Source organism: Maylandia zebra, linkage group LG23, assembly GCF_041146795.1.
Source record: "Maylandia zebra isolate NMK-2024a linkage group LG23, Mzebra_GT3a, whole genome shotgun sequence".
In the NCBI taxonomy this organism is placed as follows: domain Eukaryota; kingdom Metazoa; phylum Chordata; class Actinopteri; order Cichliformes; family Cichlidae; genus Maylandia; species Maylandia zebra.
The window spans coordinates 21,073,191-21,099,361 of NC_135188.1; the positions used below are offsets into that span (position 1 = coordinate 21,073,191).

The window sequence follows — 26,171 nt, forward strand, 5'->3', positions numbered from 1 at the left end:
AACTTTTCTTGTCCATCTTCCATTGGTTTTAATTTTGCACTCCAGTATGAACACAAATCCCCCATATCGAGGATCACCACAACATAACCTAATAGACCTACACCTTAGTTCACAGATTCACTTTGTCTAGGGTGTATTTCTGGGATTTCACACAACCCAGGATTCAAATCATGAATACAAATGGGCTTGGATTTACAACATTATGAATGAAATGTGCTCTATTTGGAAGCACCCCCTCCCCTTTCAACAGGTTGTGTGTGAGAAATCATCAAACTGTAAATTATAAATTTTAATTGTTATTGATCCCTTTACCCCGAGTCCTAAAGTGCATATTTATTTTCTTACTCTTCTTATATATATTGTTTGTTTACTTGCACTGCTGTAACTGGAGCTTCGTCGTCTCGTGTCTGTATATACTGGACTGTATGTAGCGGAGATGACAATAAAGTTTTACTTTGACTTCAGCAGCGAGCAGGCGCACCGAGGGCTCTCGCGCTCACTTTTCGCGTACAGAATTTCGAAAAAACATCGGTGCAAATTATAAGTCTATATTATAATATCTGGTGTTTTCATGTTTGTTGGTTTGTTTTTATTTTGCGAGTTGGTTATTAGATGCTGTGCCAGCCAGCCAGAGAATCCCCCGCCCAGTGGCGTGTCTAGAAAATTTTTGTTGGGGGGGCCAGGTAGGGGCACAGATTTGGAGAAGGGTGGCAGATTTAATTGGCAGATAATGTTTTAAAAAAAAATTCTACCAACCCTTAACCATAATTCAATAATCCTATAAACCTAATAACCAAATGCACTTTTAACTCTTATTAGAATGAGATTTTAACCACTACGGTGCAAAGTTTTTAGATACTGCGTTGATAAAGTACAAGAGATACAATCAGTGCTTTGTCAGTGTTTACTCAGCATTCAAGGACAGCAATATTTGCATAGTATTTTTACTGACATATAGTGCACATATGTTTTGGGCAAAAACATTTTTGAAAATTAAAATACGAACATTTGTAACAAACAATTGACAAATTAGCCAGTTCCAATGTGAAACTTTATCTGCCTGTTAAAAAAAGAAGATAATCTTCTCACAAACTGGTGTTTGATTTTGAAACAGGAAAAAAGTGGGGAAACAACTGAAAAGACTAACATTTGAATGAAACCTGAAAGCAAGTAAATACTTTCTATGCTGCCTTATCGTAAACTTTGGTAATATTGATAAAGAACAACACTGGCTGATGATAAAATACAGTCAGCTGGCATGGTGACACTGCCAGTATTAACCTGCAGGGCTGGACTGGGACAGAAAATCGGGCATTTTTACTACAGACCGACCCACCAGGTAGTAAAGCCATAAAGACTTTGACTGAAAACAAACCCTGTTGTGACAGTGATGTACAGTCTTGTTGGTATATGTATGATTTCTATACATTTTACGTCAGATAAAAACTTTGGTTGTAAGATTTAGATAATTATTTAATAAAAACTAGGTATTTTAAATGAGAATAAGAAAGAAAAGTATTTCTTTGTGCCCACCTTTCCCTGTTAATGCCCTACCTGGCCCCCTGGCAAAACTTTGCTAGACCCGCCCCTGCACAGTTACCAGCTGTCTGCTACATAAAAAAGGATCCTGGTGTTATTTGTCTCTCAGAAACAGTTCATAACTTCAACTCATTCATGTCACCTAAAAGGTAAACCTGTTTCTCCATCACCTGTTCAGCTCTGATGGTTCAGTAAGGACATCTCCTGGTTTCATCTTCATGTTTCCCTCTCACCACATATCTAAACAGACATCATGACCAGCAGCTTTACAGCTGTGGCTCCAGCAAACATCAGCTGATACTAGAAATTAATATTAAATACATTCTAACAACAGCCGATCAAGCTTAAACGTGCTGCTGTTGTTTAGCGCAACATCTGCTGGTTTCCTCTTTCTGGCGCAAAGTGGGCGATAAACAAGAGAGAAAAGCCGATCAGCTGATCATTGATCAGTTTCATGATTGAAGTAGCAACAGGAGAGGGAGGGGGAGAGAATGAGAGAAGAGGCAGCTGACAGCGTAAAGACAGAATAAATCCAGCTTTGTGTCTTTTTTCCATTCTAGCCCTCACGTCATACTGGGCTCTTTTTGTGCCACTTTTTTCATTCGTATGAACGCCATTTCCGCTGTGTTGGGTGTAGCATAGCCAAACTTGCCAGCCGGTTTCGTTTTTGTAAAATCTTCAAATTTTCAGTCTGATTTTCTTACATCAGCCTAACACGGCTTAGCAGCAAAAATACTCACACTCAACACCCTAGGGACCGTTTTGTGCCCCATTGAAACCCATTATAAACGCTATTTTTCACGGCAAAAAAAATACGGTCGAATCGATCATCAGGTCTCCAGCTTAGGTTTCGTTTTGGACTACAGGCCTTAGAGTTGTAATTTTTTTATTTGTCCACCGGGTGGCGCCCTTGCTCCACATGTGACGCCTGCTGGAACATACACATGTTCTCCAGCGGCCTGCTCGAGACAGATACCCGGAAAAGGCAGACTAATTTCCCGCGTACAGCAGCAGCTTGGCCCGCTGCTCGTTCCGGACCATTTTCTACCCTTAGGTTCGTTTGATTTTTTTTTTTTTTTTTTAATCAACAGGAAATGACGTATTTGTTTTCACGTGGTAGCGGAAGTGTGTGCTGCAGACACGGGAACCGAACCATATGCTCCGGCGCTGCGCGAAACACACCCGCGGCAGAGGCACTCCTCCCCGGGGGAGCAGGAGCAGCAGCGCCGCCTGGGGACATTTTTGGCTTCTGGAAAAAAAATTAAAACCGGATCGAAATTAATGTTCGTGCCAATCTTTTGTCCATCTAAAGGCCTAATTATAATAACAATAAAATATTACTTCAAATGTTTTTTTTGGAAAATATTTTATGTTTTATGTTTTATGTTTTTGGGGCAAAAAAAGCAGTGCGCTCATGTGACGAAACCGGGATATAAAGGGTTAAAATCCGCGAAATGTAATTAAAACTTGACATGAATATTTCAAGGAGAAGTAGGTCTAAAAGATTGGCTAATTTAAAGTGGAATAAAATATTAATATATAAATTTTTTATAGCACTTTTTGGGCGTGGTCGATAGTGTGCATTTTATGAAATGCGCTCCTGGAAAAAAAATAAAAGGCAATCGAAATGACTCTTGGTGCCAATCTTTAGTCCATCTAAAGGCCTAATTATAATAACAATTGAATATTACCTCAAATGGTTTTTTTGGAAAATATTCAAGTTTTTTGTTTTTTGGGCCAAAAAAAGCAGTGCGCTCATGTGACGAAACCGGGATATAAAGGGTTAAAATCCGCGAAATGTAATTAAAACTTGACATGAATATTTCAAGGAGAAGTAGGTCTAAAAGATTGGCTAATTTAAAGTGGAAAAAAATATTAATATATAAATTTTTTATAGCACTTTTTCGGGCGTGGCAGAAAACGGTCCCTAGGGTGATGAACGTAAGTTTTTTAAAGGATGACGTGAGGGTTTTAACTAAAGTCCGGGACAAACTGCGTCTCTTCTCAGCTCAATACGAAACGTGTAATATTTTCTCTGAATGAGGGACCATTCCATTTTTTTAAGGAGCCGTTGGCAACTCTACTAACCTTATGAATAAAATAAAGTTCACTATCAGTAACATCATAGCACCCACCCAGCTGTATAAAAACTCCGTCAAACTGGCTAGAATGCAGTATGAGTTATTGCAACTGACAGTAAAAAGTCAGCAACATGAAAATAAACTCCACCTAAACTTGGTTTATATCTGACCCAGATAGACTGCAGGTCATAACTTCTTACCTGAAGTTCAGTTCACCTGACACTCGGACTGGTGGCTGCTTCGGGTCTCTCCTCCTGCCTCCCCTTCCCTCATCCACCTGTTGCCTCTGTGGAAGCCCCGTCATAGCCACCACCAAACAACGGAGTTATTTCTACACATCGACCTGCATCTGGCCAATCCACCACCTCTCATTGTTCATGCCATTACAAAAAAAATAAAAAATAAGTCACTGGGGATATGCCCGGTATGCCCGATGGCCAGTCCAGCTATGTTAACCTGCAACCAAATCTGCAGCTCCATACAGCAATGTTACGACTTAGATTATATCTTATAACGCATAACTCTTATGTTAGCTGCCCTCAGTAGCATACTGTCTGAAATATTCCACAGCTGCAATAATTCTTTAAGTGTTATTTTTTTCCTTGGTATTCTAATTTCACCGAAGTTTACTAAACTCAACAAACTTGATATTACTTACCGGGACATTTATTCTGTCCTCATTTTCTTTCACCGAAAAATTGTTTCCTGCAGTGCCATCTTTCGCGCTTGGCTCTCCTACCTTTGCTAACGTGATGCGCATAGCGCAGAAGCGATGCTGCATTCACTTACACTCGGATATCTGAGCGTCACCGTGAAAACATAATCGGACATTTGATATTTGATTGAATTTTATTGTTTTGCCTTTGGGGTGGCACCTGGGGTGGCCAGTCTGGTTTGGGGGGTGGCCTGTGCCCCCCCAGGCCACCCCGCTGGACACGCCATTGCCCCCGCCCCGCCCTCTCCTCCCTGTGCCGCAAGCAGCAGGCGCACCTCGCAAACGAGGGCGCCCTTACTCCCAGCAAATGGCCGATAGAAAACCGATCGGTGCCTGTGACATTCCCAATATGCGCTGGCATGACGTCGTGGCAGCATGAGTACGAGCAATTTTTATTATTTTTTTTTTTCTTTTTGCTGATGCCCGTGATGCCGTCCCCCACCACGATGCCGCCCCGGGCAACCGCCCGTGCCGCCCGTATCGCCCGTATCAAAAGCCGCCACTGCCTGCAGTTATTTTGCTGCAGATTAGAAAAACTGTGATGTCAGCTTTATTGCACTGCTTCCTTCTCTGTCAGATAAGACTCAACAGGTTGCAGATAGAAAATGTATTCCTTCAGCAGAGTATTAAAACAGGAGTATATGTAGTGTAAGATATATCTGCATTCACATTACAGAATGTGACAGCTTTCAGTCAGTAATGTGCAGAGACAGAGTCTGACTAAAGAGACATTACAGTGAGACCTGTTTGATCAGCGGAGACAGTCTCTCTCTGCAACAAGTGTTTGACTTTAACTGTCACACAAAATGATTCAGCTTCTTTAAACCCTCCAACAAACCTTTAAATTTTTATTCCTAAACAAAGGAAGTGATTCTAAACTTATGTTTCCGAGCACCAGCTTTCTCACAAACCCGTCCTGTCCCAGTTTTTTTTTTCTTCTTCTTTTTATTAAAGTTTCACTTTCGTTTTCCTGAACTTGGTGTCGCAGATGATCTTGTCGGTGTGAGTATCCATGTGAAGGTAATGAAAACAGTCTGTGATGGGTTTTTTTGTTTTGTTTTGTTTTTTTTAAGTTAACATCAGCTGTGTGCAGCTTAGTTCCAGCACAAACAGCACAAATCTGCTGCTGCATAGTTCACAGTAACGGACTCACGAACAAAGCGACTGGTAACCTGTTCGCCATTTTCTGTGTGTGTGATCAGAGTCCGGGAATGAGAGCAGAAACAGTTAGTTGATGGTCAGCAGCTTAACTCAGAGGATAGAGGGACAGGTCTGTGTAAATTATTGTTTAATATAGATGTAACAAAAATTCGACATAAACCTCGAAATACAAATACTGCGTCACAAACCTCTGATTCTCTTCTAACAGGAAGTAGGCTTTTGTTCACTGTTTACACCCACAGAAGAGTGGTCTTACTCAGAGACTGACTGGACCAAACGTTTTTATGAACTTTTATTGTTCATTAAACTTTATTAAATTTAAACATAATCATTTAAAGCTGATTACATATCAATCACAATTGTTACTGACTTTCTCACTGACACGCCCAGGGGAGCCTGAAGCAGCTGTCTGTAAATCATTACCTTATTCCTAAAGCTGATATCAGAGTACAATTAATCTGCACAAGTTTGTGTTTAAAGACCTTAAATTCCAGTTAGACATCAGTTCATCAGTTCCCCACATTCTGTGTTCAGCATGAGTGCTGATGTCATCAGTCTGTCATCAAAGTAGAGACAGAGCCGGTGATCTCGGTAAGATCTATACATATCTAGAAATACTGAGTTTGTGGACATCAGGGCAGCTTTTTCCCTACATGACTGCTTCCAAACATCACTGAATATATTTTTGGGGAGTTGTTGAACATCTACAGAGAGTCTGGATGTGCTCTGACAGCATTTTACACTGAAATATTCAAAACTCTTAAGTACAGATAAAATGTTGCTAAAACATTAAATTTAAAAAAAGATCGATGTTAACGTGAACTACGTCTACAGGCAAACAGAATCATGATCACATGAAGAATGTTTCCAGTGATAAATAATTAATCTGTGAATAAATCGGAGTCCTTTTCATGGATCTTTGTTGATCTTTCTCAGAAATGTATTAAATCAAAGTGTTTTTAAAAATTACGATAGATTTCTCTGTAGTAACAACGGTTTAATGTTGTAATTTTAAAGCTGTGAGCTGAAATATGTGTGTGAAATAATCAGTTTCAATTTGTTCCATTGGTTCGTTTTCTGCAGGCAGACTGCAGACTGGGAAACACCAGTCCTTCTTAGTCCTTCTACTCACAACATATAAGAATCCAACTGGAACACGTCCTGTTACTGAGGTCTGTACTACGAAGCAGGATTTGATCTTATCAAGGTAATGTCAGGGTTCTTACAGGGGTATGTTCCCAATGGTAACTTATGCAGCTATTTTTCAGTGTCACGGACCAAACTTTTTCAAACATGCCGCACTTTTAATTGTAAACTTCTGTTCACTACTTTTCCTGTCACACACAGTCATACGTGTGTTTTATTTTTAGCTTGCATTATCAGTTTAATCTCTTCATATACCTTACTTTGTAAAGTCAGCAGCTCTGTCACGACTACTCTCTTCTCTGACTCCTCATGTCTACACCATCATAATGCCCATTAATATATATATATATATATATATATATATATATATATATATATATATATATATATATATATATATATTTGTTTTGTTTTTTTGCTCAGATTATGGTTTTTGTTCTGAGCAACTTATAACAGGTTGCCAGTCTGTCATATGACTAACACAAACAGACAGACAGTCATTCACACTCACATCTATGGGCGTTTAGAATCATCAGTTAACCTAACCCCACTAGCTGCATGTCTTTGGACTGTGGGAGGAAAAAAATGCAAACTCCACACAGAAAGGCCCTGAACTGGTGGTGGAGTCAAACTCAGGATGTTCACACTGTGAGGCAACAGTGAGCCACTATGCTGCCTTAAAACTGACAAATCTCGAAATAGTTAAAAATTTACTGAAAATGTACTAATTGTGGTTCAGCACAATCATGTTTCAGTTTTTAGCCCTGTTTTGGTTCATCATCCTTTTGGAGGATCTGTGACCTGTGACTGAGACAAAGCTTTCTGATACTGGGCAGCACATTTCACTGCCCAGTATCTAGGGTTTTGTTGTTGTTGTTGTTTTTTGTTGTTGTTGTTTGCAGGAACACTTTTCTTTCACAAATAATCAGATTCATCCATTATTTATTACTTATATTTATCCAACATGATTCCTTCCAGATGTCTGAAGTAATGCTGGTATCTGTACTAACTGGAAGAAGTAGTCTGTAAACAGATTTGTTAATATTTCAACCTTTGCAGTACAAATGTTCATATTTCAAATAAAGCAAGCAGGCTGGGTGTGGCTGTGTCTGTTTGTTTTACAGCATCAGAGTCACAGCAGGAAGTTGTTGCTGTTGTTGTAATCATTGATAAGTTCAAAGACATTAGGTAAAGGTAGAGCAGCTGATCTTTGAGCTCTGAGATGCATCTTAAAACTCTTTTATGATTTAAAGTGTTCAATGTGGCGGCAGCCAGATCACAGAGAAGAAGCAGAGGATTTTCTGTTTTTCTGAACAGACGTGGTCCACACAGTGGAGAACCAAAGAGTGAAGAAGTTCATTGGAAGAAGCTGAGTAAGTGAAACTTGGATTCATTAGAGTCTCTGAGGTTTTGTCTTCATCACAAATCAGCTGCTGCTCTTTGTTAGTGTGTTTATGCAGAAAACTGATGAGGACTGTGATACATTGGATAAAGACTCAAAACCATAATGTGCCTTGAATATAAACTTGACAAAATCTACAAGTAGATATTTGGTTTACTCTCTTCTCTTCAGGCAAACAGTCTGTGTCAGTGTCTTCAGGTGGCTGCAGGTTTTTACCAGCTTCATTAAATGTTTCTCATTCTGCATTTCATATCACATCTGCCACTGTTTGAGCCTCTTTAACAGAGGAGATCAGACTGTAATGTGATATTTAGTAAGATTCAGTTTTCTTGTGAACTCTGAACAGATTAGATTAGATAGAGGCTCACAAATCAAACTATAAACTATAAAACGAGCTCTGATTTGAGTTCAGATGGTTCAAATGCTGGACTCCAGTATGACTGATACTCAAGTTGTTTTATGGGCATCAAGGTTCATGTTCATTTGTTAAATATTCTCCATAATTCGTGGATAATATTTAACAGGAATCAGTGAGCGCCCCCTGCTGGTTCCCCCTGAGTGCTGCTTGTCAGTCTACAGTGATACTGCAGGATGGATTTATGGAGGCTTTGAGGGATTCACTGCAGTTCTGCTGTAGTTGGTCCCTCACAGCTACATAATCAGTTGCAGTGCCACTGATACGAGCTACACCAGTTCTATGGTGCCTACAAACAAGACACAAAATACCAACAGATTGTAAGGGAGACCAGGTAGTGTGAACGATCACATATGTGACATGTAAGGTGTGGATAGATAGACAGAAAATCAGTAATAAATAAAAGGTAAAATTAAATAGCCTGTCTCACTCATTGCTGATAATGTGCGGTAATAGGGATAATGATAAAACTAGAAAGATGCCATTGTTATGTTCTGTTAATGAAAACTAATTTATTATCCTCATCTAAATAAACTTCTGTTTCAATAATCACAACATGTGCATGTATAGAATCATGAGCAATTTGCATTAAATAAATAATTGATTTTTTCAAAACCATTTAAAAACTCTGCGTACTGCCACAATGTGATTTTTATTCTTCCCTGGAGGCTATATCTCTACCACCATTATTTATTTATTTTCATAGAAATCTTCCATAGATGTTAATTCAGGATTATTTTTGATCGCTGTGTCTCTGATAAAACCTCAGTAACATCTGCAGCTGCAGCTTTTGTTGTGAAAGTGGAGTTTCAGAACAGAAGTTTGATTAATTGATTCTCTGAGGTTTTGTTAGCGTGTTTATGTAGAGAACAGATTTATTTCATCTTTAATGTCTTGGCAATCAAACCACAAAGTTCCTCCAACAATAAACTGTAAAAGTCTGTGAGCTGATATTTGTAGAGTCTGTAGGTAGAGATGTATTCTCCTCACATCAGAATAACTGTCTGAGTGTCTTAATCAGAAGACTGCAGGTTAGCTTCAACATCATGAAATGTTTCTCACCATCCACTTTACATCACATCTAGAACTGTCTGGTCCTCTTTAACAGTGAAGTTTGAGTATGATGACATGTTTATTAGGACTCAGTTTTCACTTTGACTCTGAAGCTCTGGGCTCATAGTCAAACTATAAAACTGGAGATGTGATATGAGACACTGGTGCACGTGACGGATTCCAGTTTGATTTTGATGGCCAGATTGTTTTATGGAAGAGTTCATTATTGTGCTAATGAAGAGGTTCAAAGGAAGTTTGAGGTTGTTATCACCATCTGGTCAGAATGTGAAAAAAACAGCCATCAATCTGTTGAAGTATATTTCAGTTGATTGAATTGTAATCAGTGGTAACTCAACTTAAAGGAAGACACACATGGACTGGTAAACTCTAAATGAGAAAACAAGGTTGGACTACAAGTCACTAACCTAACTTACAAATAAAGGTTTAAACTCAAGAGACCAAATCAAACTCACCTCAGCTCCCACCCTATGTGAGAGTGAAATGAGTGAGCTGTAAGTGAGTGCAGTCCTTATATAACGTGTGCCAGATGAGTGCAATTAAGGGACAAAGTCCAGAGCCAATCAATGGTGAGAAAAGGAAACAAGGCCAATCTGGTGAGCTGAAGGAGAGTGGGGAAAAAATGGTAAGAAAAACAAGAATCTTTACAACAGCCGCCCCCATATTTCTAGTTGGAAATATGTTTAAATTACCATAGTCAAAAGTCCTTTTCAGGAAGTGAAGGCAGGGGGATGAGACATGCTACAGGTTTTTGTATATGTTTTATCCCGCACTGCGACTTCTACTGTTCTTATGTGGCTATCTGTGCTCTTTAGAAGGCGTGTTACTTTCCCTACAGGCCAAACACTTCAGTGGGTTGACCCAGAGGTAGACGGCATAAAAGTCCACAATTCAAAGTTCAAGGGGCTGGCTGCGTGGAAAGCGGCGGCAGCGCGAATTTAAATTTGATCACGCCTGTATCCAATTCAGTTCCAGTCATTTCCTGGCTCACAGCTACTTATTGTGTCCCAACATGATCTGTATTTAAAAATGGCTCATCCTCAGTAAGAATGGAGCTTTGAACTTTAATGCTTTCTGTTTGTGTAGAGACACAGAAAAACTTTGATTTGATCTTATTCATGAGATCAAATGAGGTTTTGTGAAGTTATGCTGTGCCTGCTTCCTGAACATGTTGATGGGAGGGAAATCAAAGGGCAGATTTAATCTAATGCCAACAGGAAGGAAAGGAGAGAGATGTTCCTGTGTCACCTGGGAGAGTGATATTTACAGGAAAATCAGAGATGTTTAAAGTGAGGAAATGGAAAAAGAAGAAAAGAAGGAACCTTTACTTTTGATGTTAAAGTCTGCTGCTCCTGCTGAGCATCTCCTTCCTGTCCTGCTTCAGGTGGAGTCTTGACTCCTTCCAGGAAGTAGCTCACCTGTGTGTCAGTCCATGTGTGGGGTGGAGATTCTTCTTCAGCACTTTCAAAAATTAAATGCAGTTTGCTCTATGACATCACTTTTTTTCATTTTCTCCAGATGCACAACATTCTAGTGATAAGGAATTTGAAGATCCATCATCTAGTATCTCTTCTGTCCACAGCTGTTCACTAAGCCAGAGTGAAATTGGTTAGTCTGAGATTTAGATCTGCCAAAGGAAGCGACTGAGTTTCCTGCATCTAGCCCTCCTGTCGTGTTCACCTCCCACCCCTTACTTTAGTGTTGACTGGTCTATTTCAACAGCTCTTAAATTAGCATAACAAACATTTTTCACCACCAAATTCAGTTCAGTGGGTCGTTCAGTGGTCATTCAGTGGGTAATCAGATGTAAAACACAATATTTATGAGTGTTTTAAGTTGTAAATTGGTCAAACTTCCAGTCACAGTGAATTAGTGTGTGTCAGTGAATGCATCATGTGTGCTTTATGGCTCCATCTAGTGGACTGATAGTAGAAGTAGAGCAGCTGATGGCAGCTTCCTCTGCCTCACACTGCTGTCTGACTGCATTCAGCTGACACTGAGAGGAAGGACAAAAGAAGCAGCTGACATTTGGACAGCACATGTGATGGAAAAGAAGATTTCAGTTGATGTGCACATGAATGATTTGTTTCCTCTGCAGGTGAAGGTAGAAAGTGTGTGTAAGCTGATGTGTATGTGTATTTAGCAGCATGGATCAGTGTGAGGACAGAGAGGAGGGAGTCCCTCCCTCTAAAAGAGCCAGAGAGAGCCAGACCACAGCTCAAAGGTGAGATGACAATCTCTAACGGTCCATGACTCTTCTCCATGTCACAGCTCAGCACTCACATCACTGCTCCATCATTATTCACAGGAAGAAACGAGGAACTAAACGTAAACATCAACCTGAACCCAGCTGTGTGTCCTTAAAAAGTGATGAGTCAAAGAACTTTAATATTGATTTCAAAGAAAATTCTTCTGCTGCAGAGAGGTAATGTGTCACTAAATGCTGTTTCTTAAAATGTTTACATTATGTTTAATGCCAGCTCAGCTCTTTTCACACACATTTCTATGTTCGTATGTAAAGCTGTGTGTTTTGGGAGTTTTTCTTTTCATAAATACAGCAGTCAAAGATTGAAGAATGAGTATTTGTAGGATATGTTTCTATAGTGAGTGTACTTTTTACATATTGTATTAACACAATTTACCTAAATACACTGGAAGGCCATGAAGTTGGAGTGGGAATTATTATGCTAGATGTTTGTACCTATGTACTGGATTTGTGCTGACCTATTTACACGTTTTAAGTACATTTATATCATATGTTATACTACTATATGAACACCTGTTAAAGAAGAGTGTTTGTTTTGCAAGCTAATTAGTACTAATGGTTAGTTTAGAAAGTTTTCGTTTTTATAGTTTTTATTTTAAAAGAGGTTCACCTGGTGATTATGATTAGTTATGGCTCTTTTGATAGTGCAAATTGTTTGATACTAAAGAAATTCCTAATTAGTGAGATATATGGTTTATTTTGGGAGGGTAACCCGTTTTTAAGTCATAAAAATGTCAAGTAGATTAATTAATTATTTCTTTCTTTAAGACAAGCATAACAGCCATGATTTCTAACTCTGAGTTAACATCAGCCACAAAAACCTATCAAAAAGGACAATAATGAAGATGGATGACAAGCTCTGTGAAGAATGTTCACAAAGTTCTTGATCTCATGGGATGTACTTCATAGAGGGGTTCAGATAAATTTATTATTTTGGCTTTAAAATTTAAGACCTGACTAGTCCGAAACATAAAAATGAAAATAAACAAAATCCAAAACAAAACTCTTCATACTTGTCACCTGATCTGATCTTCTCAAATGTCAGAGAGAAGATTCTCAATTTGACACCAAGACAAACAGCAAAGCATCTGTTGTGTCCTTTAGCTTGTATTTATCTCTGTGTGGAAAGTGTGAACTAATTCTTTATGACTCTTTATAGAGTGGACCAGAAGAGTTCAAAGGTTCCCATTGATCAACCTGCCAAACACCATCAGACACATTTGGACTCTGTATTTATGGTTTGTACATGCAGAAAAACAGCTCTTACATCTGTTCTGTTTACTCCATTCTGGACTTTATAGACCACTGAATTGTTAATGTTTCCATCGTCTGAGGTTTTGGTCAATTTCAGTCTGGCTGGATTATTCATATCATCTTCTGTTCCAGCTACTGGAGGACAACATCATCACTTTTGTGAAGAATGAGCTGAAGGAGATCCAGAAAATTCTAAGTTCAGATTACCCAGAATCCTTAGGGAGCCAGAAAGAGGATGAGGAGGTCTTGGAGGGTGAAGATAAAGAGGAGAACAGAAACAGCACAGAAGCATTTTTGAAAATCACACTGCACTTCCTAAGGAAACTGAAGCAGGAGGAACTGGCTGACTGTCTGCAGAGCAGTAAGAGGATGTCTTTAAAGATTTAAGCTGCTGCATAAATGGGAAATTTAGGAATGTCTCAAGAAATGGACCAACATAGATTCAAAAACCTATTCTTTAGGCAAGAAAAATGTAAGCGTATTTACTAAATAATAATTCCATAATTAAATGTATTTATTTTGTGTGTTCAGAAATATTTGCTCCAGATTTTCGACATGAACTCAAATCTTCTCTGAAGAATAAGTTCCAGTGTGTGTTTGAGGGGGTTGCTAGAACAGGAAACCCAACCCTTCTGAATCAGATCTACACAGAGCTCTACATCACAGAGGGAGAGACTACAGAGGTCAATGAAGAACATGAGGTCAGACAGATTGAAACAGCATCTAGGAAACCAGACAGACCAGAAACAACAATTAAACAAGAAGACATCTTTAAAGCCTCACTTGGAAGAGAACAACCAGTCAGGACAGTGTTGACAAAGGGAGTGGCTGGCATTGGGAAAACAGTCCTAACACAGAAGTTCAGTCTTGACTGGGCTGAAGGCAAAGCCAACCAGGACATCCAGCTCATATTTCCATTCACTTTCAGAGAGCTGAATGTGCTTAAAGAGGAAAAGTTCAGCTTGGTGGAACTTGTTCATCACTTCTTTACTGAAACCAAACAAGCAGGAATCTGCAGCTTTGAAGACTTCCAGGTTGTTTTTATCTTAGATAGTCTGGATGAGTGTCGACTTCCTCTGGACTTCCACAAAGCTACAATCCTAACTGACCCTAGAAAGTCCACCACGGTGGATGTGCTGTTGATTAACCTCATTAGGGGGAATCTTCTTCCCTCTGCTCGCCTCTGGATAACCACACGGCCTGCAGCAGCCAATCAGATCCCTCCTGAATGTGTTGACATTGTAACAGAGATCAGGGGGTTCAATGACTCACAGAAGGAGGAGTACTTCAGGAAAAGATTCAGAGATGAACAGCAAGCCAGCAGGATATTCTCCCACATCAAGACATCAAGAAGTGTCCACATCATGTGTCACATCCCAGTCTTCTGCTGGATCACTGCTACAGTTCTGGAGGATGTGCTGAGAACCAGAGAGGGAGGAGAGCTGCCCAAGACCCTGACTCAGATGTACATCCACTTCCTGGTGGTTCAGGTCAAAGTGAAAAAAGTCAAGTATGATGGAGGATCTGAGACAGATCCACACTGGAGTCAAGAGAGCAGGAAGATGATTGAGTCTCTGGGAAAACTGGCTTTTGAGCAGCTGAAGAAAGGAAACCTGATCTTCTATGAATCAGACCTGACAGAGTGTGGCATCGATATCAGAGCAGCCTCAGTGTACTCAGGAGTGTTCACACAGATCTTTATAGAGGAGAGAGGACTGTACCAGAATAAGGTGTTCTGCTTTGTTCATCTCAGTGTTCAGGAGTTTCTGGCTGCTCTTCATGTCCACCTGACATTTATTAACTCTGGAGTTAATCTGCTGGACGAGCAACAAAAATCATCGCATCAGTGTGAAACAGATGAATACTTCTATGAGACTGCTGTGGACAAGGCCTTACAGAGTCCAAATGGACACTTGGACTTGTTCCTCCGTTTCCTCATGGGTCTTTCAATTCAGACCAATCAGACTCTCCTACAAGGCCTGCTGACACAGACAGAAAGTGGCTCACAGACCAATCAGGGAACAGTTCAGTATATCAAGAAGAAGCTCAGTGAGAATCTGTCTGCAGAGAAAAATATCAATCTGTTCCACTGTTTAAACTGAATGATTGTTCTCTAGTGGAGGAGATCCAACAGTCCCTGAGATCGGGAGATCTCTCTGCAGATAAACTGTCTCCTGCTCAGTGGTCAGCTCTGGTCTTCATCTTATTGTCATCAGAAAAAGATATGAATGTGTTTGACCTGAAGAAATACTCTGGCTCAGAGAAGGCTCTTCTAAGGCTGCTGCCCGTGGTCAAAGCCTCCAGCAAAGCTCTGTAAGTAAAATGGACTCATCTGTGTCTGTTTAAAATGTTTATTCTACTTACCTGAACAAAACAGAACAACAAAAAAAGAAAACAAAACACAGACTGTGCCTAGTGTGCCTGTGTCAGTGGGTACTACACAAGTATGACTAAATCTACCAGCTCCTCACTGGTTTAGATTTAATTATATAGGCATAGTTGTGTTTTTACTGGGCAAATTTAAGGTGTTTTATATTTGACAAATTTGAGACATGTTTTAATTTATTTTAAATAACCAAGAACTGTAGTACACACTCTGTTTTCCTTTAATACGTTCAATATTAAGTGATTTAATTTAACCACTATTATCATTGTTTTTCAGACTTAGTGGCTGTGACCTCTCAGAGAGAAGCTGTGATGCTCTGTCCTCACTTCTCAGTTCCCCGCCCATTAGTCTGAGAGAGCTGGACCTGAGTAACAACAACTTGCGGGATTCAGTAGTGAAGCTTTTGTCTGTTGGCCTCAAGAGTCCATACTGGAAACTGGAAACTCTCAGGTCAGGTTTCAGACTTTTACACTGATTACCACTTAAAATCTGAACCATATTAGTGCATAAGCCACTACCTGTGCAGAATTCTTTAGTCACTTTGAATTAAATTTGGTTGGAATATTGTCTGAAAAGGTTTTTCTTCTTCAAATTCTTTTGTTTTTGAACTGGTAACAATTACTGATATGCATGACACTGGTTTGAACATACACCAGTTACCAGGCTAGTTTAAACCCAGAGAATTACATGTCCAGGTGTATTTCTATTTTTTACTCTTTTCACTCTTTGCAACGAAATATTCTGGAATTTTAAAATATATATTTTCAAAGTCTTTCTGTGTGGAGTTTGCATGTTCTCCCTGGGTCCTCCAGCTTCCTCCTATAGTCCATAGACATTCACTTTGTGGGGATAGGTTAATTTGAAAATTGCTCATAGGTGTGAATGTGGGAGTGAATGTGAGTGCAAATGGTTGTCTATGTCTATGGTCAGGTCATAGACTGGTGACCTGTCCAGGGTGTACCCCGCCTCTCGCCCTAAGACAGCTGGGATAGGCTCCATCCACCCCCCACGACCCTGAAAAGAATAAGCAGACGCAAATGCATAGATGGACTTTCAAAGGTTGATTTCTCAAAATGAGAGTATTGGGAATTTAATGTCACAGCAATTAATGTTGACTGTGATATACTTCACACCCTGCAAATCTCAATTAGATGGAAGTGATTTGACTTTGTTTTTCTTCGATGCCATGTGTCACCACAATTTATAGACGCTACCTAAACTTTACTTTCACACAGGTAGATTGTCTTGTTAATAGTATTGAAACTTCATGGATGGATAACACATGAGGATTAGACTGAGTTAAACACTGAGCAGAACCCATATTAATAAACGAAGACTAATTCATTTCAAAGTTTCCTTCTTATTCCTTAGTCCTATAAGTATATTTATTCTTGACTTTCACAATCCATTGCAGCCAACACATCCTACACTAATGCTAACTCCGAGTTGTTCCCTATAATTGCAACCCCTTTACCTTAAATATAAAATGAACATCACAAACACATCAAATATTAACTGTTCTCTGGGCCTATTTATTTTTGTCGCAAGTTTGCCACAGTCTACAAATCAAAGTAATATATCCAGTCAGCCCTTTTATGGTAATGCAAGGCCTGTTCCGATATCATTTTAAATCAAATAATCATCAATTGTTTTCTTAGCTCACAAGGGTTTAACTTATAAGCGCCTTGAGGCGACTTTTGTTGTGATTTGGTGCTATATAAATAAAATTGAATTGAATTGAACTTATTGCCTTTGGAATAGTTTGAAATCGTTACTGAAGTTACAACCAAAAAATAAAAATCTGAAATTGAATGAGTATTTAGTACGAGGGTGACTACCTTTAGCTTGATGTTTAAGAATGTATTAATTTTTGGTTTTTAATTTATACTTATTCTAGATGGCATTACCTCAGCTTCTGGTAACATTGTCCTGAAACTTGAATACACTTTTTTAATGATATGTTCTTTGATGTGCACATTTAACAAATAACTGGAATTGCTCTATTTAATGTTTCTATAATTAGAAACAAAGTCTCAGAGTAGTGCTGATGGGTAGCATTTATTGCTTTGAGGTTAAACTGCTTTAAAAGCTCTCTGAAGAGTCTTTAGCTTAAGCAAAACCTTCCAGTGGGAGTACTGAGAGTGACTAGAAAGAGAGAGATCAAATTTTATCCATATTGGCTTTTCATCAGTGGCTTCCTGCTATATCCAGAGCAACAACTTCTTCTCATTTACAACAGCAAAAATAAACATTAACACATCACCAACTTTCTAAGTAAATATATTTCTATTTGGTGCTGTTGACATGAAATTATCACCAGATGTCAGCAACAAACAAAGAAATCAAACCATAGATGGCCATTAATTATGTGTGACAATGAGAAATGATACAGGGAAAAAAGTATTGAATACATGAAGCAAAGGAGGTGTAAAAAGGCATGGAACATCATGGTAATTAGAAAGCAATCTTTCCACTCAATGCAAGTTAATATGATTTGTCAGGGTCACAACTGATGGCCTATGTGTCTCATAACCAAGGTGTCACACAAGAAAAATATCACTATGTGTATAACTGATGAGATCTCTCAAGACCTTCACAATTGCTGCAAAGCATACTGATGGTATAGGCTAAGGAAGAATTTCTGAACTACAGAAGGTTCCAGTGAGCTCTGTTGGCGTCATAATCCAGAAGTAGAAAGAACATAATTTCAAAATAAACTGACAATGACAAGGTGCTCCCCACAAATGCCAGACAGACAAGTGAAAAGAATTATCCAAGATCCAAGAACCACTTGTGAGGAGATACTGAAAGACCTGGAAACAGCAGGTATAATTGTTGCTAAGAAAAGTAATTCACTCAACCACCATGGCCTATTAGCACTCTGATCGTGCAAGAATCCATTACTGAAGAAACACCATGATTTAAAGTTTGCTGAAAAATATTTAGACAAGCCTGTGAAATACTAGGAGAATATAGTCTGTTCAGATTGGACCTAAATTAAAATCTTTGGATGCCATAGTATTTCACTGTATTTCACCCCCAAAACACCAGCAGTGACGTTTGGATGTGGGAACATCATAGTGTATTGGTATTTTTCAGCACAGGGCACTTGCATGCTTCATATACTTGAAGGAAGGATGTTTGGAAAAATGCAACGAGACATTCTTGATAAAAATCTGTTGCCATCTACCAGGATGATGAAAATGAAATGAGTGTGGATGTTTCAGTCAAGGAAACTCTCAATTGTTTTCAGAGAAAGAAAGTAAAGATTGGCCCAGCCAATCACCCAAACTGAATCCAACTGAAAATCTATAGCAAGATCTAAAGGTCAGAGTTCGTAGATTGGAGCCTTCCAGATTTGAAGATTATTTTTGATGAAGAACCACACCTGAACGATGCATGTGACTAATTTCTCCATACAGGAGGCATCTTGAAGTTGTCACCGCCAACAAAAGCTTTTAGACAAAAAAAAAAGAAAAAAAAGAAAAAAAGAAGAAGAACTCTTACTAAAATTTTCAACACTAGAAAACATTTTTCCTGTGTCCTTAAATCAAGTTTATTACACAAAACTTGATTTAAGGACATCTATGGTTTAATTTCTTTGCAAGTGTGGATTGGATGGGTTATTACACATATCTTTTGAGAATTTCATGCCAATAGCACCTTTAGAAATAACTTTACTTAGAAAATTGGTGCTGTGTTCGGTACTTACTTTATCCATTCAAATAGAGCACTTGACACTAAGACTGCAGAATTACTTATGGCTGTTAGAATTTGTATAACTAGGATAGAGATCTCTCTTCTATGGAACCAGAAGTTCAGAAAAAAGACGCCCTTCATACTTATAGTTTACAGTTAGGACTGGATCAGGTGACTGAACCACATTTTAGCCATGCTAGAATAAACGCCTTACACCTTACACAATTTAACAACTTGAAACAGCTGTTGTTGTCTGTTGCATGTGGTCACTATAAATAAAGATACATTGATTTAATGGATGAAAATGAATATGGATGTGTTTTTTAGAAAAACTAAAAAAAATTTAAAATAAAGTGTTCACAGATGGATTGTTATTTTTGTGTGTCTGCAGTCTTTCAGGCTGTCTGATCACAGAGGAAGGCTGTACTTCTATAGCTTCAGCTCTGAGCTCCAACCCCTCAAATCTGAGAGAGCTGGACCTGAGCTACAATCATCCTGGAGACTCAGGAATGAAGCTGCTAAAGGATCTACACTTGAGCCTGGACACTCTCAGGTATGGAAAGAATATCTGATAGAGGAGAAAGAGCTGGAAACATTTTCTGTGTACTTCACTTAGCTCTTGTTTGTTTCATGTAAGGCAAGGCAAGGCAAGTTTATTTGTATAGCACAATTCAACAACAAGGTGATTCAAAGTGCTTTACAGAGACATTAGAAACAAGAACAAATAAAAAGCATGATTTAAAATTGAATAAAACAAGCAAATAAACTAACTAACTAATTAACTAACAAACAAACAAACAAACAACAGTATATAAAATCAAAACAGATAAAATCAGAACAGTAGATAAAATCAGTAGTTAAATGTAAGTTTTGAAATTTAAGCTTAAAGTGTGGATTTGGTGCTTTATTCAAATGCAGCTGAGAACAGATGTAGATGTGACATGAACAATAACACACTGAGAACAATCTTTCCTTTGCTTACAACAAAAACACCAGTCTAACTGAACAATAACTTTATTCAAATGCAGCTGAGAACAGATGTAGATGTGACATGAACAATAACACACTGAGAGCAATCTTTCCTTTGCTTACAACAAAAACACCAGTCTAACTGAACAATAACAAGAGGTATTTATGTAGGTGGGCACCATTTATTCATCATTTTGATCTCTGTAGGTTTAACTATTAACTCATTTTCAGTATTTCTGTATTCTTTGTATAGAGACAGGTTTACGGCCTGTTTATCCTAGCAGAAAGACTGTACGCAGGGGAAACCTTCAGCCTGGCTTGATCAAAAATAAATCATTAGAAAAGGTTTATAATTAAAACTGTGGTAGAACCTGACAAGCACCAGGCATTTTTTCTGTACATTTTAGAGCATGCAAGCTTGCAGAATTAAAAAAAAAAAGTTTTTATTCATAGCACTTTTTATGAACAAACGGCAGTGTTTTTCTAAATTAGTGCACAACATAGAATAATGTTATTTAAAGCAACACAAAAATAAAAAGTTAAATTAAATGAAATAAACAGCTGAACTGAACAAAACAGGAATTTAAAATTGGCACAGAAGCCATTTTAAGCTAGATATCGTGATCAACAGCAATCATCAACACTTCAGTTCACTATTTCAATGCAGTGCATCAAAGTAAGTAATTTTATTTTCACTTGATTATTTGAACTACAGTTATAACCAAATTAAAGCAGTGATATAATATATTTTTTAATTTTGCTTAACAGATGCCAAAGAAATCAGTGGTAAACAAAACTGCAGTGTTGGAAGTCCTTGGTGCTTCAAAAGAAGCAGTCAAAAAAAATGAAACATTTCAACTCCAAGTGTTGAAATATGGCAAAATCTGTGCAAAGAACTTGGTGAAAAGATGACGCCAATAGCTCTTTACACTTTTGTTAAATTAAACACAACGTTTGATCAAATCTAAGCAATCATTCAGATGCTGAAGCTTAGATAAATCCTCGGGCATAAAAGAAACGTACAACTGAATATCATCAGCATAACAGTGATAAGAAATGTCCTCAAAAGAGCCCATTATATGCTATATTAAAAACAATAAAGGCCCCAAAACTGACCCTTGAGGGACACCATAAGTAAGGGAGGTAGAGGATGACCTAAAATCGGAGACTGCCACAGAAAAGGATTGGTGATGGAGATAAGAGGAGAACCCCTCTAATGCAGTTCCAGATTCACCAACCCAATTTTTCAGCCTTTCAATGAGGATGTGATGGTCAACTGTGTCGAAAGCTGATGTGAGGTCCAACATGAGTAGAACAGAGCATTTTCCTGCATCATTATTCATCAAGATAAAAGTGGGAGAATAGCAGCGTTTTTAAAATGAACCGGAACTATACCAGATGCCAGTGAAGAGTTGATTAAAGTCAGCACACATGGGCCAATAGACTGGAAGACATTTTTGAATAATGATGCAGGTACAATGTCAAGTGAACAGGAGGATGCTTTCACAGAATTCACTAATTTCACTAGCTCAGGTAGTGAAACAGGAGAGAAAGTATCCAAGATAATGGGCCGAGATGGGGTAGAGATCGAGATAACAGGTGCTGAGTGTGTAAAATTGATTCTCACGTTATGAATTTTTGCAAGCAGAAAAGAGAGAAAATTTTCACAGTCCTCGTTAGAAAAAATAGGGGCTGCAGGCAGAACAGAATGTCACTTATGGTGTTGAATAGCACCTTAAGATTGCCTCTGCTCTTTGTAACCAAGTGTGAGAAATGGGCAGCCCTCGCATCTCCGATCGCATTATTAAAAGAAGCTAAAAGGTCCTTAAGATAGAGGAGGTGAACATTTAGATGAGTTTTCCTCCACCTGCGCTCCGCTTTACGACAATCACATTTTAGACAACGAATACTGTCATTTAGCCAAGGAGGAGATTTGGAGGCAGAAACACTCCTCGTCTTAACCGGACAAATTTCATCTAAAATAGAAAGGCAATAATTATTAAAAAGACTGGTTGAGAAATCAATACCATTTTGAGGAGATAGCTGTAAGTTAAAAGCATTCACAAATTTCTCTGCTGAGGAGGAGTTTAAGATGCAAGAGCTAACCATCCATATAACGGGGGACAAAGGCTCATTAAAAGAAAAGTTAAAAATAATAACATAGTGATCAGAAATAAAAATGTCCTCAGAGCAAATAAAATCATTATTTAAACCCAAAGTAAAAAAAAACAAGGTCCAGTGTGTGACCTTTGCTGTGAAAAGAAGCAGAAGTTGCTGGACAGGATGGTAAAGCTTCAGAATCCACACCAGGCCTCCACAAACTGGAGAGGTCTTGCAGTCCCACCAAAGAAGAGGAAATTGACTTCATACTTCTCCCTTGGTCCTGAATGGCTCCACTCAGATCCAGTAAAAAAAGAAAGAAGTAAAAATGGAAATAATCAACAGCCAGTCAAGCTTGGCAAAGGACAGCACTGTTTCATGAACACCTGTGCCTTTGATGCCTTCTGTAAAAGTCTGTGCTCTGCTTTCTGTGACAGTCTCTCTGCTCAAAACATGTTGAATAGTTCAGAGGAGAATACAGTATTCCAGCTTGTGAAATCCCTTGCTTAAAAGGGTGTCATTCAACATACCTATTCTTTGAGGGCAGAGGTTCTGAGGTCAATATTCTGCCCTGTTCAGTTGAAGACTGGTGTGCATCATGTTGATGCACAGTGCCATGTGTCCACAGTAATTCAGAAAACAATGACAGAAAATCAAAGTGTTAACTTCACTCACATTGAACAGTCTATTTTGCATACTGTGTTTATACACAGATCAGGCACAACATCATAACCACTAACAGCTAAAGTGAATAACACTAACCTGTTAGTTGGTGGGATACATTAGGGAGCAAGTGAATACCTTGTCCTCAACATTGACTTAGAAGCAGGAAAAATGGGCAAATTTAAAGATTTGAGTGAGTTTGACAATGGCCAAATTGTGATGGCTGGATGACTGGATCAGAGCATTTTCAAACCTGCAGCTCTTATTATGAGTTCCCAGTCTGCAGTGGTCAGTATCTATAAAAAGTGGTCCAGGGAACAGTGGTAAATCAGTGACAGGGTTATGAGTGACCAAGGCTCACTGATGCACATGTGGAGCAAAGGCTAGGCCCTGTGGTCCCATGAATTTCAACTTAATATTAATGAATTATGAATTAATTACATCATTACAAAGAAACCTTCCAATTCCACAGACTAATTTCAGTTCAGATGAACATTACACTAACTCACAGAGTTATTTAATCTAGAAATGTCAATCAGACTGACTTGATAATAAGCAACTCCATGCATCGATTCCCATGCCACCCCTCATCCCCACTCAGCTTTTCAGATCACAGCTTCCAACATTTGCTTCAGACTACATCCCCAAGGTGAATAAAACACCATCAGCAGTGAGCTCTGTAGATCGGGTCGGAGGGGATGTGGTGGATTTCTAAAAAACTGAATCCACATCATTTCACCCTGAAGAAATTCAGCAAAATTGTTAAAATGTGTGACCTGACAGAACCCAATGAGATGCTGAGGGACTGTTTCGAAACCACAAACTGGTAGACTGGTAAAGAGGGCCAGCTTTGTCCTGCCCAGTCACCTACACCCATAGAGCCCCATTATTTACCTTTTTCTGATTTTACTTTTCTAATATATCTCTAATTGCTGCTGTAACTAGTAGTCTTTCTTCAGCATGGCATTAAATCATTTCTGTATCGATGTGTATTTCTATCCAGGAACAGTTGAAATCAACAGTAATTTAATCCACTTGATTCATTTAATCAGTAATAAAATATACCAAAATGTCAGATTGAAAATCTGATTACTTATGTAATATCTAAACTTATTTGACCAGGTTATATTTAAGAGAAGTAATAAAAGCAAAAAAACATAACGGTCTGATTGAAGATACTTACATGACAACCACAGGAAGGGACTTTAGAGACATTTTCTTTAAATGTGTCAAAATGTTTGACTGTTCCAACGTAGAAAATGAACCTCAGTTTGATTTAAATGAACTAAATAATGCAATTTAAAAATGAAAAAATAAAAACTTAACAATGTGTATGAGAGCAATGTAATGTCCATGTGTGCATGCTGAAAGAGACTCTGCTGGTCTGATCCCCCTCCTCCTTTCAGGGTGGAGCCTGCTGGAGTCCGATGGTTGACACCAGGTCTGAGGAAGTGTAAGTGTGTTTTTAATGTGATTCATTAAAAACATTCAACCATCTTCAAACTGTCACATCACTCATTCACATCTCTGATGTCAGGAGTCATCATCAAAGTGTCAATCAATGAACAGATGATGGATCAATAACTGCAGCTGGATTGTGTTTGTTCTCTCCATCAGATTCCTGTCAACTCACAATCGACAAAAACACAGTACACAGAAATCTCAAATTGTCTGACAACAACAGGAAGGTGACACATGTTGAGGAGGTTCATTCATATCCTGATCATCCAGACAGATTTGATTACCAGTATCCTCAACTGCTGTGTAGAGATGGTCTGACTGGTCGCTGTTACTGGGAGGTTGAGTGGAAAGTAGAGGTTCAAATATCGGTGAGCTATGGAACAATCCGAAGAAAAGGAGACAGTAAAGACTGTGTGTTTGGAAGGAATGATCAGTCCTGGAGTCTGTTCTCCTCTAATGTTAAGGGTTACTCTGTCGTTCACGGTAACAGAGAAACATATCTGTACCCCCCATCCTCCTCCTCCTCTGTCTCTAACAGAGTAGCAGTGTATGTGGATTATCCTGCTGGCACTCTGTCCTTCTACAGAGTCTCCTCTGACACTCTGATCCACCTCCACACCTTCAACACCACATTCACTGAACCTCTTTATCCTGGATTTACAGTCTGGTTTCCTGGTTCCTCAGTTACTCTGTGCTGAGTTGAGTGTAAAGAGGTTCCTCCTGTTAGAGAAACGCTCTGACTGTTGAACAGATAGTCTGTACATGTCTGTCTCTTTCACTCAGAAACACGTTTTCAGATTCATGGATTCAGTCAGTTAATGTTTTAAACTGTTTTAAATTATGGAATCACTGAACAGCAGTTACCCAAAAGATGAATTTACAAACTGCTCAGAGACATTCACACATTATTGTCTATGGTTACAAGTTTAATGAGCATCCAGGGCTCATTGTGATTTTTACTTTTGCTGTTAGAATGATGAAGCGATAGCTAGACTTTAGCTAGCCTGTAATGGCATTAAATGATCCTTTAGAAAACAGTTATAAATGTATTAGTTCTCAGCTTTGTACATTGCTGAATCATTATTTTGTCTTCCTGGTTTCCAGTTTTCTACTTTCATTGTAAGCCTGTTCAGTTTCCAATCTAAAAATAAAACTGTCTGACTAGCCTGCACGTTACAGTTTGACTTTCCTGTTTTATCAGCAGAAAAAATAGATAGATCGAATACTGGAGAGAAATAAAAAATGTAATCCGATCCATTAACTATCAGAAAAGCAAATCACAAAACTTGCAACATAGTGTAACCCAGCTTATGACCTTAGCACGTTGGAGGAGTATGCGTCATGTGATAGAGTGGCTGTGGCGTGCGAGACCTGTCGGCGGTCTGGTTGAGCATTTGGAGCCTTGCTACCAAACCGCCATTTCATCTCAGAGAAAGGTATCCCAGAGAAGTAAAGCAAGTGTGTAAGTTTATCTCTGAATGTTTGTAAAGCCTTCCCACGTTAAGTTTACCAACCGATATATGGACCGACTGTCTCTTCTTCTCTCCCCCTCCCTCACCTGTTACTATTTCAATCATGAAACTGATCAATGATCAGCTGATCGGCTTTTCTGTCGTGAGTCCCATCTCTTTTTTGTTTATTGCCCACTTTGCACCAGAAAACCAGCAGATAAACAATAATGGCACGTTTAATCTTGATAAGCTGTTGTTATAATTTATTTATTATTACTTTCTACATCTACACCTTTTCTACGTAGCTGACGGCTGGTAACTGTGCAGGGGCGGGTCTAGCAAAGTTTAGCCAGGGGGGCCGATAGGGCATTAACAGGGAAAGGTGGGCATAA

General features: G+C 38.8%; 1 protein-coding gene across 1 annotated transcript; it reads left to right on the top strand.

The window, feature by feature from the left end:
- Nucleotides 1-5,114: 5,114 nt before the first annotated feature.
- On the top strand, nt 5,115-25,499 carry LOC101473760 (protein NLRC3). The gene is given in 13 exon segments (XM_076880743.1): nt 5,115-5,355; nt 6,580-6,703; nt 7,896-8,015; nt 11,629-11,754; nt 11,839-11,955; nt 12,956-13,034; nt 13,183-13,411; nt 13,582-15,151; nt 15,154-15,363; nt 15,713-15,886; nt 19,527-19,688; nt 24,274-24,320; nt 24,485-25,499. Coding segments are annotated over 10 exon segments (3,207 nt in total). The 5' UTR covers nt 5,115-5,355; nt 6,580-6,703; nt 7,896-8,015; nt 11,629-11,677; the 3' UTR covers nt 25,027-25,499.
- Nucleotides 25,500-26,171: the final 672 nt, after the last annotated feature.